Below are 18,124 nucleotides of genomic sequence, written 5' to 3' on the forward strand. Positions count from 1 at the left end.
TGCCTCTTTTTTCTTTCTCTGTCTGTTGCTCTCAAATAAATAAATAAAAATGAAAAAAAAATTCAGAAATCTGGGTTCTATGCACATTCTCCCCTCCCCCCCCCCCCGAGGTATAGGAAGTATAGGCTGACCTGGAATTCACTATGTAGTGTCAGGGTGGCCTTGAACTCACAGCGATCCTCCTATCTCTGCCTCCCGAGTGCCGGGATTAAAGGCGTGCGCCACCACACCCGACTGTGCACATTTTTAAAAAGTTATTTATTTACTTGAGAGAGGCAGAAAGAATCAGAGAATGGGCATACCAGGGCCCCCGGCTGCTACAGACAAACTCCAGACACATGTGCCATCCTATGCATCTGGCTTACATGGGTACTGGGGAATCGAACCTCATTCCTTAAGGCTTTTCAGGCAAGTGCCTTAACCACTAAACCATCTCTCCAGCCCTCACATTCTTAAGAATATTAGTTTTCTAATCTTGTTTTTAATATAGGCCCATCAAGATCAATTTATTTGTTGACTGTTTTAAAGATAGTAGAGAACAACCTGAGTTCTCCATTCCTTCCCTCATCACCTAGAGAACAGCCTGAATTCTCCATCCCTTCCCTTAACACCAATCCTTGTAAGTTCCTGAGGCCTTGCCATTCTAATTATTCTTCTACAGTTTCTTAGTGTAGTAAATAGAAGAGGATGGAAGAGGACCTACAGTTGAGTTCTTTCATGATTCCCAGAGCACTGATTTTGTGGTTCTGTGGTATTGCCTGCATCTTGTAAGTCTGTAATTATATGACGCAGTTTCTGAATTCTTTCGTGTAAACATTTGACTTAGGATATCAATTGGGGTAAAGTACACAGGTCAAATTGTACTTCTGACGCTCTGCTGCTACTCAGTTGTGTAAGTTAGGGTAGGTGATTTATCTCTCTTGCTTCTAATTGCCTCATCTGTCAAGTGGAATTGTGAATAGCAACTATGTCCCAGAGATGTTAGGGGCCTACCTGTGAAATGTGTGTGACACCTGCTTAGTCACCTTGCACACACATGGAGCAGCTAGTGTCTTCATCTTTCCATTCCTGCTCATACTGTTCTCTGTTTTAATCAAGTCTTTCATTTGGAGTTGGTGAACGTTTTTTAAAACAGAATGCCCACAAAAGGCAGCTTAAAAGCTGACATCTCTAGAGTGAAAATAAATGAATATTTTAAAGCCAAATTTACCTGCTCTGACCTGTAGTTTATTTGCAGGGTTTTCGTGTAATTTTATATTTGGCCTTGATTTCATTATATTTTTATTTCATAGTTCCATATTTGTTCAAGGAGCACCAAAACCTTTACATTTAAATGGTAATTTCAGAGAGCCTGAAATATGAAAACTTTTTATTTTCTAGGAACCAAAGTCATACTCACTACCTTTTGTCCTTATCTCCATGATAAGTCCACATATGAGAGAAGGGAAAGATCAGTTCAAAGATTAACATATGTTTTGTTTGAACTTTTAATTCTTATATTTTATATATGTTAATATTTAATTAATATTTAATTTATTATATATGAACTCCAGCAAGGGGAAATTTGCTATGACAACCCACAAGCCTGCCCCCACCAACACACTTCCAGATAGGTTTCAGCTCTCAAATTGCCATCAGCTGGGGACCAAGCATTCAGAATGTCTCAGTACTCGGGAAATTGAGGTAAAGAGGAGTGCATTGAGTGCAAAGCCAACCTGTGGCTTCAGAGTTAATTCCAGGTTAGCCTAGGCAAGAATGAGATCCTGCCTCAAAAACCAAAAACTAAAAAGAATTAGAAGTGTGAAAAAGAAGATCAATCAAATATCTTAAAATTAAAAAGAACAGCTAGCTGGTGAGAGGAAATTTGAGTTGTAAAAGATAACCTAGTATGATCTAAACATAGTGATCTAATTTTCATTCCATGGTTATAGGTGCAGTGTTCTGAGACAGATGTACAAGTAGATTAGTTTGTTTGGCACATTCTCCAAGGGTTTCACAGACTGTACTCCAACCTACCTTATTCAGATATCATGTTTAAGTCTCTCAGTCCTTTAGAAACAAAAAGGAATAGTTGTATACTCTTAACTTTTTTAAAAAAATATTTTTATTTCTTTATTTGAAAGAGAGAGAGAAAGAGGCACAGAGAGAGAGGATGAGAATGGGCACACCAGGGCTCCAGGCTGCTGCAAATGAACTCCAGATGTATGTGCCACCTTGGCATCTGTTTTACATAGGTCCTGAGGAATTGAACCTGAGTCCTTTGGCTTTGCAGGCAAGCACCTTTACCACTAAGCCATCTCTCCAGCCCCTCTTTTTCTTCTTAACATGCTTCTAGGTCTTAAAGCGCTCTTGAACAACAAAACTCTGTTCTAGAACTCAATATTTAAAATTTATAAACAGTTTATGTTTGGAATTTTCCCTTTAACGCTTTCAAACTGCCAAGAAATTAGGCTGAGAGGATGGAAAATGAAACTACAAATAAGAGTGGACTATTGTGTAACCTCCAGAAACTCTATAAGTTCCACAACTTGAGATGCTTCTGCCCACCCAAGCATTTCAGGAAGAGACCCTCATCAGAACCTGGGGGAGCTTCAGTGGCATCAGATAGTGTGTTTCCATTCCCTTTTCAGAGCTAATCGTTTTCATAGACAGTAATTCAAATCACTTGAAAGTAATCAGTGTTCCTAAACATTATTTTATCACCTGACCCATGCATCTGCATTTCAGATTATCTTTTCTTGATTCTTTCATAAATCTGCTTCTGAGTGGGGTTTTATGATGCTTATAACCTGAGTCTTAGGTGTGTTTCTCTTCCATATTTTGGTAGTGGATGGAAAGTACACTGAAATCTATACTGATTTTCTCTCCTAACTTCCACATGTGTGTATGTGAGGAGATGGAAGTAGAGGAGTAGTGATGGTAGCACTCGTAGGGAAAAGTGGAAAGATGAGGGAGTGCATTTCTCTCTGGTGGCTCTTCCTAGTAGTACTGTCACCCATCTAGGGCACTTCTCTATGTTGCACATCTTCTATAGAATTACCTTGATTGATTTGCTTTCTTTCTCCAGCTATACTATGATTTTGTGCCATGTGTACTTTCTTTCTGCTTTCCCTTGAACCTTTATGATTGCTGTTTGAATAACTGAATGTATATACAATTGACATCCTCAAAGCTCTGAGTGTGGCTGTCCAGTACCAGAACCACTAGCCACATGAAGCTATTTAAATTCAGGTTTAAATGAATAAAAAGTAAATGTGTCTTTCTTCCACTGCAGTAGCCATATTTCAATGGCTTTGTTAACTCTCCAGGATGGTAACTATTCATTAGTAGAACATTCTAGGGTCTCAGAATGATTTTGTGGGGAGTGCTAATCTAGTAGTTGTCAGTAAGTGGTGCACTCAGTTAAACTCCCATACATTATAATCTCTTCAAGAAAATACTCACTTCAGTCATATTTATATGTCTACTTATATAATACCTTATATATCAGTCCACCCTTTGAAAACACACATGCTTATAGATATAGGATTGACTTTTAAATAGGACAATAAATATCTTTTTCAAAATTCCTGGAAAATAGTTTGTTCTTACTTCTATCAGCTTTAGATATAATACTGTAGAGTATTGGCTATTATAGAATATATGGCAAATCCTCCCCTCAAACCCTCCCATTCCATGTCTGTCCCCCTGTCTCCTTATCTTTTATTTTTTAAGACAAAAGTTTAATATAATTTTGCACACTGGCCTTGAGCTCACAGTTTCCTAACTTCAGTCTCCTGAGTGAGTGGGATCACAGGTCTGTGGCCACTATGCGTGGCTTGCTTTATCATACTGTAAAAACTGAATACCAACTCCTTACCAGTTAGGTGGGTGGAAAAAACAGTTTTCACTGTAGAAGACTCACAAAGGGTGTTTCTCCTTACTTACTAAGAAAAACTGAATTCATTCACTCCGGGTGAAGTCATAGATGAGATACCTCCTGAGCACCTTTTTTTTTTGTTTGTTTTGCTATTTTTAAAATAATTATTTGGATGTGTGTGTATATGCGCATCAGAGTCTTACCACTGCAGACATATGCCAGTCACCTGTGCCACTCTCTGCATCTGTCTTTACATGGGTACTGGGAAATTGAACCCGGACTGACAGACTTTGCAAGCAAGAGATCTTTAACTGCCGAGCCATTTCCTCAGCCCTGTGACCTGATTTCTGAATGCTAAACTTGTGATTAGTAGCAAAATGAATGGCCTTTACTATCTGTTCATTTTTTGTCAAAATCAAAGCATAATTTTAATTTTAGTACTTGAGAGAGAGAATGAGTGTTTGGGTACACCAAGGCCTCTTGCCACTGCAAAGGAGCTCCAGACACATATACCTACTTTGTGTGTTTGCCTTTACGTGGGAACTGGGTAATCAAACCTAGCACATTTAGCCACTAAGCAATCTCCCAAGGTTGTAACTAAATCATTTGTAATAAAATTTTAAAAACTTGATGATGACAGAGAGATGGGATTGGGGGAAGGCAACCAAGGCAAAGTATGTATGCAAATGCCATAAGGAAGCTAAATAAATAAGTTAGTAAGTAAAGTTCATTGTGCTGAGAAGTCACAAATAATAAGGCTTGTGATGCAAGTTTTTTGAAAAAGTATCTTTTTCTAAAAGTATTACTGTTGGGGGGGGGGGGAGAGAAGAGGCAGAGAGAGAAAATAGGCACACCAGGGCCTCCAGCCATTGTAAATGAACTCCAGATGCATTTGCCATCTTGTTTATCTGGCTTATGTGGCTACTGGGGACTTAAACTGAAGGACCCAAAATCTAAATGATGCCATGACAGGCTTCAGCAGAGTGCTGCCCTGGTTAGGGCTAAGTTACAAGTTTCAGTTTAAACAAAGAAACTAAGGGGCAGCTGCCCTGCCCCCTGTCCAGGACACCTGAGACTTGTCCCGCCTACCTCCCTGTCTTGGCCAATCGAAATACATACAAATGTTATTGCTGCTTGTTGCTTAGTTACCTAGCTCCCACCTGCCAACCTTGCAGCCAATGTCCTAAGAAATCAATCAATCATGTAACCATTCCTTACTTCTTTGTTCAAATCCCTATAAAAAAAAAACCTGCCCCCCTGCTACTTGGGGCTCTTGTAAGGATCCACTGCATTGGTGAAGTTAAGAGACCCAGCTTAAGCCCCAAAATAAAGCTCCTTGCTCTTGCATACATGTTTGGTTCTCCTTGGTGGTCACTGGGGGTGCCGAGAACTGGGCATAACAGAACCTGAGTCCTTAGGCTTTGTAGGTAAGCACTTTAACCACCAAGCCATCATTTCTGCCCAAATTTGCTATCTTAATGTGACCTTCCATTTAAGGATTTTTAAACACTGTGTTTTGAAGATACAGATAGATTTCTTAATAGGGTATCACATATATCATCTATTGTTTTTAACTAAATTCTGTGTTTTCTTTTGAATATTAAGGTGGGTGGGGACTCAAGATTTCCCCAGTCAGCATATAGTTCAAACCTGAGTCAGAACATCACATTGAAATGATTTCTATTAACCTCCATGCAATGAACCAGTTCTTGCCTTTGTTTCAGCAGAAGCTCTCCATATAAGAATACATTTTACCTAGATGTTTAAAGACATCCATTTTCAGTGTGCAGGTAATTGTGCATTCTGTTTTCATATGTATTTATATATGTATAAGTGATAGGCCTGATGTTTCATTATGGAGGGGAAAAATGCTTTAAATAAAAGTAAGTTTTAAAAAATTCCTGATACAGGAAGCAAAAAATTCCAGTACAGTTTCTAATTGCCTTTTAGAGACTCTGAGTTCCCTCATTACCTGTGATTTAAGCTAAAAATGAGGTAATTATAGATAACATCAGTGTTTATCTGGTTGATCTTGGCACCTGCAGTCCTAATGTTGTAGCTCACCCATATCTGGAGCCACACTTTACAGTCTGCTGCTGACATATCTAATTTACACTTCTTAGAGTCCCATAGATTTCAAGCTAGATGTTCCTTGTTCTGTTTGAATAGTATTTTTTAATCATGCCTTTGAAAGGGATTGTGTAAAAACTAGAATTATAATTCACTTTTCTTAAGGTAGAAGTCCTTAATATATTTTTACATATAAAATTTTCTATCTTCCCTTCACATTTGATAAACAAATGAAGTTCTACTGTCTTGGTGGTTCTTGAATTTTGCATATTTAAGCCCTCTGACTGCTTGGATTCTGCTCACAGGTCATCTTCATCCTGCCCTGCCCTTTTGATTTCATCCTCTTTCTCTTGATAGCTCAACAAGAGGATGAGAATTGGCTGGCCATCCTTGTCAGCACATGACCATCTCTGACACCTCCTTCTGTCACACGGCCTTCTCACCACAGCTCCCAAAAGCCAGAGTAGATACACCCCCTTACATCTTCCACTTTTTGTGACTTAGCTTTCCCATAGGGACAGTCCCTTTTCAGCAGTTTCAGTATCAGTAGAAACCTACTTAACTGTGCCTAAACTTAGCACTGGAGATCTGTAGTACTCCATCTTATGTGGTCTCTGTTCTCTTTCCTCTTACTGGAGTTGTCTGTGTTTCTTTTGTGGTTTCCCTTTGGCTTTTTTAAAAAAATATATGTTATTTCAGTTTCTCCTGTTACCAAATGATACCTGAAATGGGGTCTAACCTTCATATGAAGTATACAGTATATCTATAGTATATAAGCTGTGTTCTGTAACTTGGACCCCTGATTCATAATTTTCCAGATATAAGTTAGCACATAGTTATCCATCATTTAAGTTACAAAGTTAAGCAATTGTATTCAAAATTTACTAACAAATCAATTTTATGTTTATACTTTGGGAAAATACATTAAAATATATAATTAGAAATAAGTATATCTGTATTCATGGTCTGTATTTATTCATTGAATATTAAAATTGATTTCCATGTCAAAAATAAATAAATAAAATAAATGCCATTGCAGAAAGTTTAATTACTGAACTAGATATTATTAGAGGGAAGGCATCAATTGATACTAGAAAGTTGATTTCATCTTTTTGAGAAACTATGACTATACTCTTGATTATTTTTTGTCAGTCACAGTAATCTCTTCTGAGCAGCAGATAGGTGGTCGGTCTCTCATACTGCTCAGCAGGGTGCTTGCTTCTATGGAAGCTGAGACTGACACATCAGCTTGGCAGGGAAAGTGAATCCTACCATCCCTGATTGATGATCCTTGTTTTCAGGGTCCCAGTGCCTGCATTGTAAAGTAGGTGCCAGTAGGTGGCACTGGTGCTTTTTCAGAGGGAGTACTTAATGGAGTGAGGATTTTACACCAGGTTGTCACTGCTTCCAGTAGTAGTCAATATATCTTTTCAGTCTGGTTGTTAAACACTTACTTTAGATGCTTACATGACTGTAATGAAACTGTAATAAGAATAAATAAAAACTGTAATAAAAAAAGGCCAAGGAGGAAAGTATCATATTCCTAACCTCACTTATTGACAGAGGTCATTTTTGCCTCTGGCATCTAGAGCATGCTTTGCCCATTGCGTTTTCTTATCTTTCCTGTTAATTCTACAACGATGCTATTTCTGATTACATTGCAAGGGGAAAAAAATCTCTTAGAATACTTGAATTTTTGTAAACTTTTTTTTCATTATTTGTAAAGAGTGGTTAAGGGCACACACTCCACAGTTAGAAGTTATTCTGCTAAATTATTTATATTAGAATGGACTTATAAGCATTAAATGGCATTATTGTCAAGTTTTTTTCTATGTGTATGTGTGTATGTGTACATACACACACACACATACACACATACACACGTTAACTATTGCAAGATGGAGTTGGTGACTACCTTCTGTTTGTTTTACTAGTTGAGCTGAAAGGCCCTTCTCCCCTTCTTCCCTTCTCCGTAGTGTTTCCTGTTCATTACCCATGTCTTCTTCCAGTTCAGGAGCAGATGAATTATTTTTATCTGCAATCATTAATGTCTCTTCACTTTGGTCAGCTCCCCTAGAAGTACATTGTTCCCTCTCGGGTCTCTTTAACCTGTAATAGCTCAAGTCATGGTAGTAGAACTTCAGTAGCTACTGTACCATAATTATTTCATATGCCGAATTTTAATTGTAACAAATCATTTCTCTCCTACCAGAGAGCTTTATGTTAACCTATTATTAATGGTTTATACATCCATCCACCCATTCATTTAACTTCATACTTTAAAATATTTATTTATTTACTTATTTGAGAGAGAGGAGAGAATGGGCATGCTAGGACCTCTAACCACTGCAAACAAACTTCAGACATATAATGCTACCTTGTGCATCTGGCTTTACATGAGTACTGAGGAATTGAACCCAAGTCCTTTGGCTTTGCCAGCAAGTGCCTTAACTGCTATTTAACTTCACACTTCAAATGAAAATGGCTGTATAAATGTCAAACATAGTGGACACTTAATAAATATATATTATTCTGTATCACAGTTTATTGGTCAAACACTAGTTCATAGATAGGAAGGACAATTAACCAACTATTGGGTGGCTTTGATGTTATCTCTGCTATTAGAGCATTCATCAGTTTGAAATGTTATACCTTAATTAGAACTATAAGTATCTATGAATAAATTTAAATGACTGTAAATTTCAGAGCGAATGTTTTTAATCCCCATGCCTTAGTCTTCTTTTCTCAGTACCAACCCTGTAATCAAGCTGCAGGGCCTTAGTTAAGCTAACAAATAATTATCCCTCATTACATAAGTAGCACGGAACTTGACCTTCAAAGCCTGCGCCACTTGACAGCGCGGCAGTGAGTAGTCCTGCCGCCAGCTGTGCTTCCTTTCTGCTGGGCTCTTGGTACCTGCGAATAGAAGCTGCCTGTGGAAAAGACTAGGTAGAAGTCAGTGATGCACACTTTCTTCCCCCTCCTGTCCAAAATTATTGCTGGTTTTGAACCATGCAAGTGCTGATTTTATATTTTGTTTTGTTTTATTTTTTTAGAGAAAGAATTGGTGTGCCAGGGCCTGGGCCACTGTAATCAAACTCCAGATGCTTGCACCACCTAGTGGGCTTGTGTGACCTTGCACTTGCCTCACCTTTGTGAAGCTGGGAATGAAAAATGGGTCCTTAGGCTTCATAGGCAAGCACCTTAACCGCAAAGCCATCTCTCCAGCCCCAAGTGCTAATTTTCTAATGAATGATGCTTATTTGGGATTCAGACCTGTGCTTTCTGTTCACAGATCACAGGATGTTTAATCTCATTTATGTTTCTGAGATTTATGCATCTAATGTATTTGGGCACTTGTTTAATCTCATTTTGGGAGTACTAGTAAAAGCTGGTTACTTGAATAATATGAGATGTGGAAATATGTGAAACTGTTGAAAATTGAAAATAGTTTAAATGTTAGATATTTCAAATGAGTTAGAAAGGTAAAAATTCAAATAAATAATTCAGTGGGTTCTATTATTGGGGAGGGGACAGAAATTACTTAAGAAAGCAGTGAAAACTACAGCAGGAGATAATATTATATCTAAATTGTGCACAAATTTAAAAGCCCCATTGTGTTAAAAACCAAGCTAATTGAGTTCAAAAACATTTTAACAAAGGTATAATGCATTTATTTATTTATTTATTTTAATTTGATTTATTAGTTTTCTTTTCATCAAATACAGGGTATAATGCATTTAACTTGAAAATCTTTTCTAAATCAATAATACAGCATATAAAATAATAGAAATACTACAATTATTAGCAATATATTAATTTTTAAAATATTTAGTTATTTGAAAGAAGAGAGAGACAGAAAATATGGGTATACCAAGGCCTCCAGCCACTGCAGATGAACTCCAGATGCATTTGCCACTTTGTGTATCTGACTTTACATGAGTACTGGGAAATCAAATCTTGGTCATTAGGCTTTGCAGGCAAGTTCCTTAACCATTTAGCCATCTCTCCAGCCCCACAGAGCATTAGTTTTTAAAATATCATATGCTATGTACCTTTTTGAAGGTTCAAAAAATATTTTATTTATTTAAGAAAGAGAGAGAACGGGCACACCAGGGCCTCCAGCCACTGCAAACAAACTCCAGACACATGAGCAACTTTGTGCATCTGACTTTATATGGGTACTAGGGACTTGACCATGAGTCCTTAGGCTTTGCAGGCAAGTGCCTTAACCACTCAGCCATTTCTCGAGCCCAAGGATATTTTTCCACACATCTCTTTAATCCTTGTTATACTTCAGAAAATAATTTCTTGATGTTGGAGACTGAACCCAGGCTTCCTGTGCTAGGCAAGTATTCACCCACTAATCTTCATCCTCAGTTCTTAAAGTTCTTCACAATAGATGCTGCTTTATTCATTTCAGATGGACAGCTATAGCTCAAGGACATTTAGTAGCTGGTACTTCGGAAATGCTGGTGTGTCAGTAAGCACCTAGTGACCTAGGTGCTGCTTCTGACTATAGATGGCTCGGTGGTTCCACACATGTCAAATGTATGCTGATAACTACCAACTCACACTGCTTGAAATGACAAAGAGACAAAGAAGGAATGTGTGTGTGTGATGATTGTGTATCCATAGGCCACATGTGTTTTGGCACCATGTGAGGTGTAGAGAACCACCCTGTGGTGTAGGTCCTCTCCTTCCACCTTGCGTGAGATGGTCTATTTGCCAGGCCAGCTTCTGTTCTCTCCCGACTCCTTCCATTGCTGTGGGAATGTCTGGTATTATAGACACTTGTGCTGCTTGCAGTCTGCTTTACTTGTGCTCTTGGGTCTGAATACAGCTGGTGTTTGAACCACTACACCTTCTCTCCAGCCCAAGAAAGGATGTTTCAATAAAGAGTAAATTAGTCAAAAGCATGACAAAGCTGGGTGTGGTGGTGCATGTGTCTTTAATCCCAGAACTCAGGAGGCCTAGGTAGCAGGGTTGCCATGAGTTTGAGGCTACCAAGCAAAAAAAAAAAAAAAAAAACCACCATGAACAATTTTAAGTGTCATTAATAATAAGATGAAGTGACTTTTTCCCTGCTTATATGATGAAAACAGTGAAAGTTTGAAGCATACAGAGAGCAATCTATTTCTTCCAGCATGGGATGGGAGTGGAGCATGCTTCTACTTGCCCAAAGTGACCACAAAACCCTATTGATAGAAGGCTTGGTTGATTAGGGATCAGGTCTACAGGCTGGACATTCTGGTGGCAGTAGGAGTATGCCAATGTCTTGAGTTATTCCTCTGGGATCCTTGCCCTAGGGTCAAGGGTTTGAACTTCAATAAGGTTGGTTAATATCCGTTCATGACCTTTCTTACCGAGTAAAATCTGACAGTAACAACTGCGTATTGTGAGAACGTGGCTGAGAGTTGTGGGGACTTTCTTGTAGGAAACCGTCCTTTAGAGATTGCCCCAAGGGTCTGAGCTTTGAGACTACATCTTAGATCATAAGTCACTTTTATTGTGGTTTCATGGAATTTGAGAGTAATTTCATGAAGCCCATCTCAGTAGCCTCAACTGTTGACAAATGACTCTTAATGTTTAGTTTGGTGCAAGATGCTGGGAATATGGGTCTAATTCCTTTATTCAAACTCAGTAAATGGTTTGGGACAATTAATTTCCAATTGTTTCCCAGTGGAGCAGATTGACTTGTATATTAATGAGGCGCAGGTGTTGGGCCCCTGGTGTCTGCATGCCTGGGAGGCGTATTTCACTTGTTTACCTACTCAGCCATAGGTCCTGCAAAGTGCTTAAGCTTGCCTGAAACAGTTTTACATTGAGGCCTTTTTGAATTTTTTGATGTTGTCTTCAGATTTGCTGCACCTGTTAAAATTTTAAATTGATCATGTAGAAAGAAGTTGCAAAGATTTCAATAGTAAATAGCATGAGCAGTTAAAGAAAGTAGTCTTATTATACTTAACTGCCTAACTTAACAGTAAAGAAAAATGCATTTATTTGAACAGTAATTTTATGAGAGAATCCAATATAGTCAGCAGGGTACTTTTCTGTTATATATATTTAAAGCAGGTATATCTTTGTTAATGGCAAAAACAGTCATATATTTATTTTAAAAATCATTTATCCTATTTATTCATTGAACTACAGTAGCAACATTTTAGAGGAAATGGAATAGCCTCAATAGACATTAGGAATTTCAGTAGCTGGCGTAATTATAGCTATCTACATATTCATTAAATCTACAGCAGAGCTGTGTCCAAAAAGAGTCATGCATTCAGAAACAGAACACAACTAAATATATATGTTTCAAAAGTTACATTTCTTAGACCATTTCAGATTAATTTCCTCTAGCACTCCTCAAGCAGAAGAATTTTAACAAAAGGCACTTGGCTCTGGCTCTTTCCTAGGCAAGAATGGGAAGAACTATTTGTAAACAACAATTACTTGGCAACAGTAAGGCAGAAGGGGATTAATGGGCAGCTGAGAAGCAGCAGGTTCCGTAGCATTTGCTGGAAGGTAAGAAGAAAATATTTATTTACAGTTTGTGCTTGCAGTATATCAGTACATTACATGATGCCCGAGAAGATTGCCCATGTAGCATGGGTCATCAGTGGATTTTCCAACACACTTCACTCCAAAATGTTGGCTGTCTACGTCTTTCATAGAACATTTACTATAAGGTTAAAATCTTGTACCTTAGTCCTGAGTAAGTATGGATGGTAAATGAATCACTTGGAACAATTGCTTCTTCATCTCTTTTCATGGTGAAATGCCAGAGTGGTGTTGCATGACCTAGAGGCTTGTGCAGGGGAAGAGGAGAGGTGGATAACTTTCAGGTCCCTGTTACCTGTGGCAAAAACCCTTTCCTTTCTGCTTCCTTTAGAGTACATGGAAAGAGTTTCTACATTTCTTTTCTAGAAACACAAGGGAAGGGCAACAGGGCTAGTAGAAGGAGATTGAGTCAGCTTACTAAAACTGTAGTTATCAATAATTGCTTTGAAAAATCATCCAATTTTTTCAAAAATGAATTAATTAAGGTATAGTGTTATTTTTCATGTTTGCTATGAAAAGTTTTCATGTTTTCTGTATAAATTGAGCATAATGAGTTTTTGAAAATCCAGACAGTAAGATATATGTGATGTATTGGTTTTAGATTGAATAATTGAAATACATTTTCTTCTTTAGGTGCAGTAGACCTACTGCTAGAAAATTTGTCCTCAAATATTTGTGCCCCATCCCCATTCCCTGTTATATTAACTTTGGTATCTTTCATTTGCTAAAACTAAGCCTAAATATAGATTTACTTTAGTGTTGTATTTAACCAAATTAAATCCAATTATTCTTTTTAAGAATGCTTATTTTTCATAAGCTGATTGCCAATTGTAACTTATGTTTGCTGTAGTAAAAGAAATGACTTTGTTTCTGAGACTGCATCATTAGTTCTCCAGCTGTTCTTCTCTGCCCTTATTTGTCATGCCTGGTACTTAATAACTTCCTACCACTCCCAGGAATATCATGATGTGAAGTGGGAATCAGACTTGAACAGGAACATCAGGATGTGAAGTGGGAATCATGCTTGAACTTCATGAACTTTTCTTCTTTTTCATTTGAATGTGGAGAGGAGCTTGAGTCCATTTTGTGGTGTAACGAGATTTTGCTTTTGACTTCGGATTTTGAATTGGAATTTTCTGTTTTACAATATTATTAGTAGGAACTGGAATTATAGTATGTATGTGAAATATTATGAATGGAAGTATGTTTTCAGATAATTCTATTTGGACTGGTTTTATTGCATTTATTAGTATTTTTCTAAACATGTTCTCTTTTTTTTGTCCTCACTAGCTCTTTCTTTGTGTTCTTCCTCAAGATAAAACCCAGTGGATAAGTAGAATTAAAGAATTAAGAGAATGGTATAGCAACATTAAAGAAATAGTAAGTAAACAGTGAATGTAACTGATGTAATTGTTTTCTTGAGTTTTAAGTTCAGTAGCCCCTGATGCTCGTGTGTGTGTTCTTTCTTTACCAGCACATCACAAATCCAAGGAAGGTTGTTGGCCAACAGGATTTGATGATCAACAATCCCCTTTCACAGGATGAAGGGGTAAAATTCTCTTTTGTTCACATTACACCTTTCTCATCCTTAAGGACATGCTTACGTGACTGGCTGAACATCACCATGAAAACTATTTCATGCCAAGTAGTTTCTTTACACACTGAACATCTTGAAACTGTATATAAACCATTCTGATACATACATGCATATATGCCACTGACACTGTATTAAAAGGAGATTAGAGCTTCTATGTAAATCATTCTGATACATGCATGCACATACACTCCCACTGTGCTATATTGGGTTTAAAGCTTGTATGTAAATCATTCTGATATGTACCTGCACATACACATACTCAAACTATGTTATAAGGAGATTAACGCTTATTTCTATGGATGACACTACAGAAAAGTGGTAGGGATCCATGGGACTTAACCCTAAAATGGACGAGCACCCACATGAGAGGGGACTGATTTCAAGGGCACAGAGAGGAGAACAAGAGAGAAGGGTCCACTAAGCAGGGCTGGTCCTGGCAGAAAGAGTATTTTGTATTGCGTGAAAAAATCTAAACAAAATCAGGAAACGAATCAAACATATATCTCATATTTCAGTACAGTCTAGGAATAAAGATTCCTTTTAAAATACTGCATAATTTCTTCAATTGTTACTGCTCTAATTCCTGTCTACTTATGGAGAAATTTTTTTTATTTAATAGATGTATAAGCACTTTTTCCTGATGTATATAATTGGCATAATATAGTCTTTGCTATAATAACATAAAGTATTAAATAATTTTAAGACTTTTCCTAAGTTATGTTTAAAACCTACATAAAAGCCTGCTAGACTGTAAGAGCAGGCTTTGTAGGAATTGTGACATATCTTTTATAGCATGTTGGGATTCAGGTCAAGTACATGTTGGAACCACTTGACCCGTGGTTCCTACTCAAATCCCAGCACCTTGCTGTTACTTGCAGGCATAGTGACAGGTGAACAACAATGGAAAGGCTAGTGATTTTAAAAATCCATACAGTGTCATCAAACCGAAAAAAATGTGCGTGTTTGAAATTAGATTGGATAAAAAGGATTTTTATCTCAGGTTTCAGATCTGAAGAATCTGAAAGACAATTTAGAGAAGAATAAATTTACTCACTTGAAACATTAAACTGAAGTCATAAAAGTTGAGCATAGGTGTGAGGTTAATTGATTATGGTTATTCTTATTTTAGAGTCTGTGGAACAAGTTTTTTCAAGATAAAGAACTGCGCTCAATGATTGAACAGGATGTGAAAAGAACGTATGTAGAGCTACTCACTCGCTCGCTCACTCATGCTGCTGCTTTTAAATTTGCAATTTCAAATTCCAGGGGTGGGCCCACTGGAGTACCCAGTGCAACTTGTTCTGATGGCTATACTTTTTAGTTTTTTGAGGTAGGGTCTCACTCAAGCCCCAGGCTGACTTGGAATTCACTCTTTATTCTCAGGGTGTCCTAGAATTCATAGCAATCCTCCTCCTCCTCCTCCTCCTACCTCTGCTGGGATTAAAGGCATGTTCCACCATGCCCAGCTGATGGCTATACTTTTAAAAAATTGTTGACAATAAGTACTAATTATTTTTGTTCTTAAAATAGATTTCTGTGTCCCATTTTTTTCAAAATAAGCTGTATATTGATCTGAGAATAATGTTCACCTTCCCATTTCATGTGATCTGAAAAGGTCTTATTATGTATGTGTTATGCTGGTATACTCAAAACTCATCTCCATCTTTATACATTTGAATGCCTTTCTGGAAAAATTTTTCTGTATTGTGACTGCCCTTCTTACTGCTCTTCCTCTTGAAGCTGTTCACATGCATGTGTTGCTTGCTTTCTGCATCTGCTCAGTCTTTATCATGTAGGATCTTCATATAGTTTTTTAAAAATATATTTACTGCTGAGTGTGGTGGCACACGACTTTAATCCTATCACTTGGGAGGTGGAGGTAGGAGAACCTCTGAGTTTGAAGCCAGCTGGAGAGGAGATTACATAGTGAATTCCATGTGAGCCTTGGTTAGAGTGAGACTTGACCTTGAAAAACAAAAAAAGGGAATATAAATATATATTTGAGAGAATGAGTATGCCAAGGCCTCTTGCTATTACAAACTCCAGGCCTATGTACCACTTTGTATCTGGATTTAGGTGGGTACTAGGGACTTGAGCCCAGGCCAACAGACTTTGCAAGCAAGCTCCTTTAAACACTAAGCCATCTCTTTAGCCCCCATGTAACTTTTTTAATGATGTATTTTAATTTTGTTGGGTCTTGTATTTATTTAGGTGTGTCAGTGCAGTTAGTACATTTATATTAACCCACCAGAGTGCCAAACACTGGAGATGCCAAGGAAGATTTAACAGATATCCATAAAATAGTAAATTCTAATAGAGAAAGCAGGAAAAAAGTGATGTTGCATATGAATTGGTACCATAGTAGGAGTAAGTCCAAGGCCTCTGCTGTTAGACTAGGTCTCCTCTGTCTACATTGTCATGAGACCTAGAAGGCAAGGTCACAAGTCTTGTCTCTGTGGTACTAAGATTCATAATAAATGACTATTGGTTGTAAATCCCATCACTGATAGTCAGTATTTAGTTTTAGGTAAACTCTGGAGACTTAAACAAAAGACTGCTATGGGCTTGGCAGGTGGCAAGCCTGACAAGCAGAGCTTGCTCCTCCCTAGGCCCACACATAGCCAGATGTAAAGTGGTACATGCCCTCTGTGATTCTAACGCCTTTGTAGAATCCTCAGCTCAGTGGTCAGCTGAACAAAACTGTTCCAAGATGAAGGTTCAGAGAATGGATGCCTTTGATGTTGTCCTCTGACCTCTACAAGATATACACATAAACATTTAAAAATGCTACTGTGGGGGCTAGAGAGATGGCTTAGTGGTTAAGTGCTTGCCTGTGAAGCCTAAGAACCCTGGTTCGAGGCTCGATTCCCCAGAACCCACATTAGCCAGATGCACAAGGGGGCGCATGCATCTGGAGTTCCTTTGCAGTGGCTGGAGGCCCTGGCGTGCCCTTCTCTCTCTCTCTCTCTCTCTCTCTCTCTCTCTCTCTCTCTCTCTCTGTCTCTATCTGCCTCTTCCTCTCTGTCTGTCACTCTCAAATAAAAAAAAATGCTACTGTGGTGGCTAAGGAGATGACTCAGAGGTTAAACTCACTTGCTTGCAAAGCCTGCTGCCTGGTTTCAACTCTCCAGGACCCAGGTAAAGCTGGATGCAAAAGTGTCACATGCCACTGGCATTCTTTTGCAATATCAACATGCACACACACACGCACACACATTAATTATCTTTTTAAGTCAGACATGAGTGTCCCCATGTGACTTGTCTATTCTGAACAAACTTTGCCATATTTCAATTCAAAATTCAAAAGCGCTTATGCTAGCAATACTGAATTTAAATATGAATTGAAATTATAGGAATCCAGGTGTGGTACATGGTTTTCAGCCCAGCACTTGGGAGGCTGAGGTAGGAGGACTGATGTGAATTCAAGGCCAGCCTAAGACTACGTAGTGAATTCCAGGACAGGCTGGGCTAGAGAGAGAGACCGTACCTCAAAAAACCAAAACAAACAAAACCCCCCACAGAATTAAAGCAAATAATTGTGTTCAAGATGCAATTTCCATATTAGATACCAAACAAGTATGTTATTTGATCTATCAAGGTCTATTCTAAAAATACATATTACAGCATCTATAATAGCGTTTGCAGATCAACATATCTATACACTTTTGCCAAATAGTCTCATCTTTTCTTGAAATATGTTCTATCTCATAAAGTAAATGAATGAAAATTTTAATTTATTTTTTTCATGTATCTTTGACCATATTTTGAAAGGTATCTGATTGCTTCTGAAGTATGCTAGATGCTATCTTTAATTTGTGGTAGTTTATATTTCTGGTTACTAACATTTCTTTAAAATTATATATATATACACACACATATACATTATATAATACACACACACAAACATACATATATGTATATGCACACATATTTATTTATTTACTTATAGGAGAGAGAGAGAGAGAGAGAGAGAGAGAGAGAGAGAGAGAGAGAGAGGGAGAATGGGTACTAGGGAATTGAACCTGAGCTACCAGGCTTCA

The 18,124-nt window shown here is 37.9% G+C and overlaps 1 protein-coding gene across 4 annotated transcripts in view; it reads left to right on the plus strand.

Annotated features, from left to right (window-relative positions):
• Tbc1d5 (TBC1 domain family member 5) overlaps positions 1–18,124 on the plus strand; it is a 453,289-nt gene that overhangs the window by 245,367 nt on the left and 189,798 nt on the right. For all 4 annotated transcript variants that reach the window (XM_045136200.1, XM_045136202.1, XM_045136201.1 and 1 more), the window contains 4 exons: positions 12,343–12,451; positions 13,778–13,867; positions 13,962–14,036; positions 15,214–15,281. In XM_045136200.1, the coding sequence (XP_044992135.1) occupies positions 12,343–12,451; positions 13,778–13,867; positions 13,962–14,036; positions 15,214–15,281 (342 nt within the window). The remainder of the gene's footprint in view (positions 1–12,342; positions 12,452–13,777; positions 13,868–13,961; positions 14,037–15,213; positions 15,282–18,124) is intronic.

The sequence above is a fragment of the Jaculus jaculus genome, chromosome 16 (assembly GCF_020740685.1).
Source record: "Jaculus jaculus isolate mJacJac1 chromosome 16, mJacJac1.mat.Y.cur, whole genome shotgun sequence".
Classification (NCBI taxonomy): Eukaryota; Metazoa; Chordata; class Mammalia; order Rodentia; family Dipodidae; genus Jaculus; species Jaculus jaculus.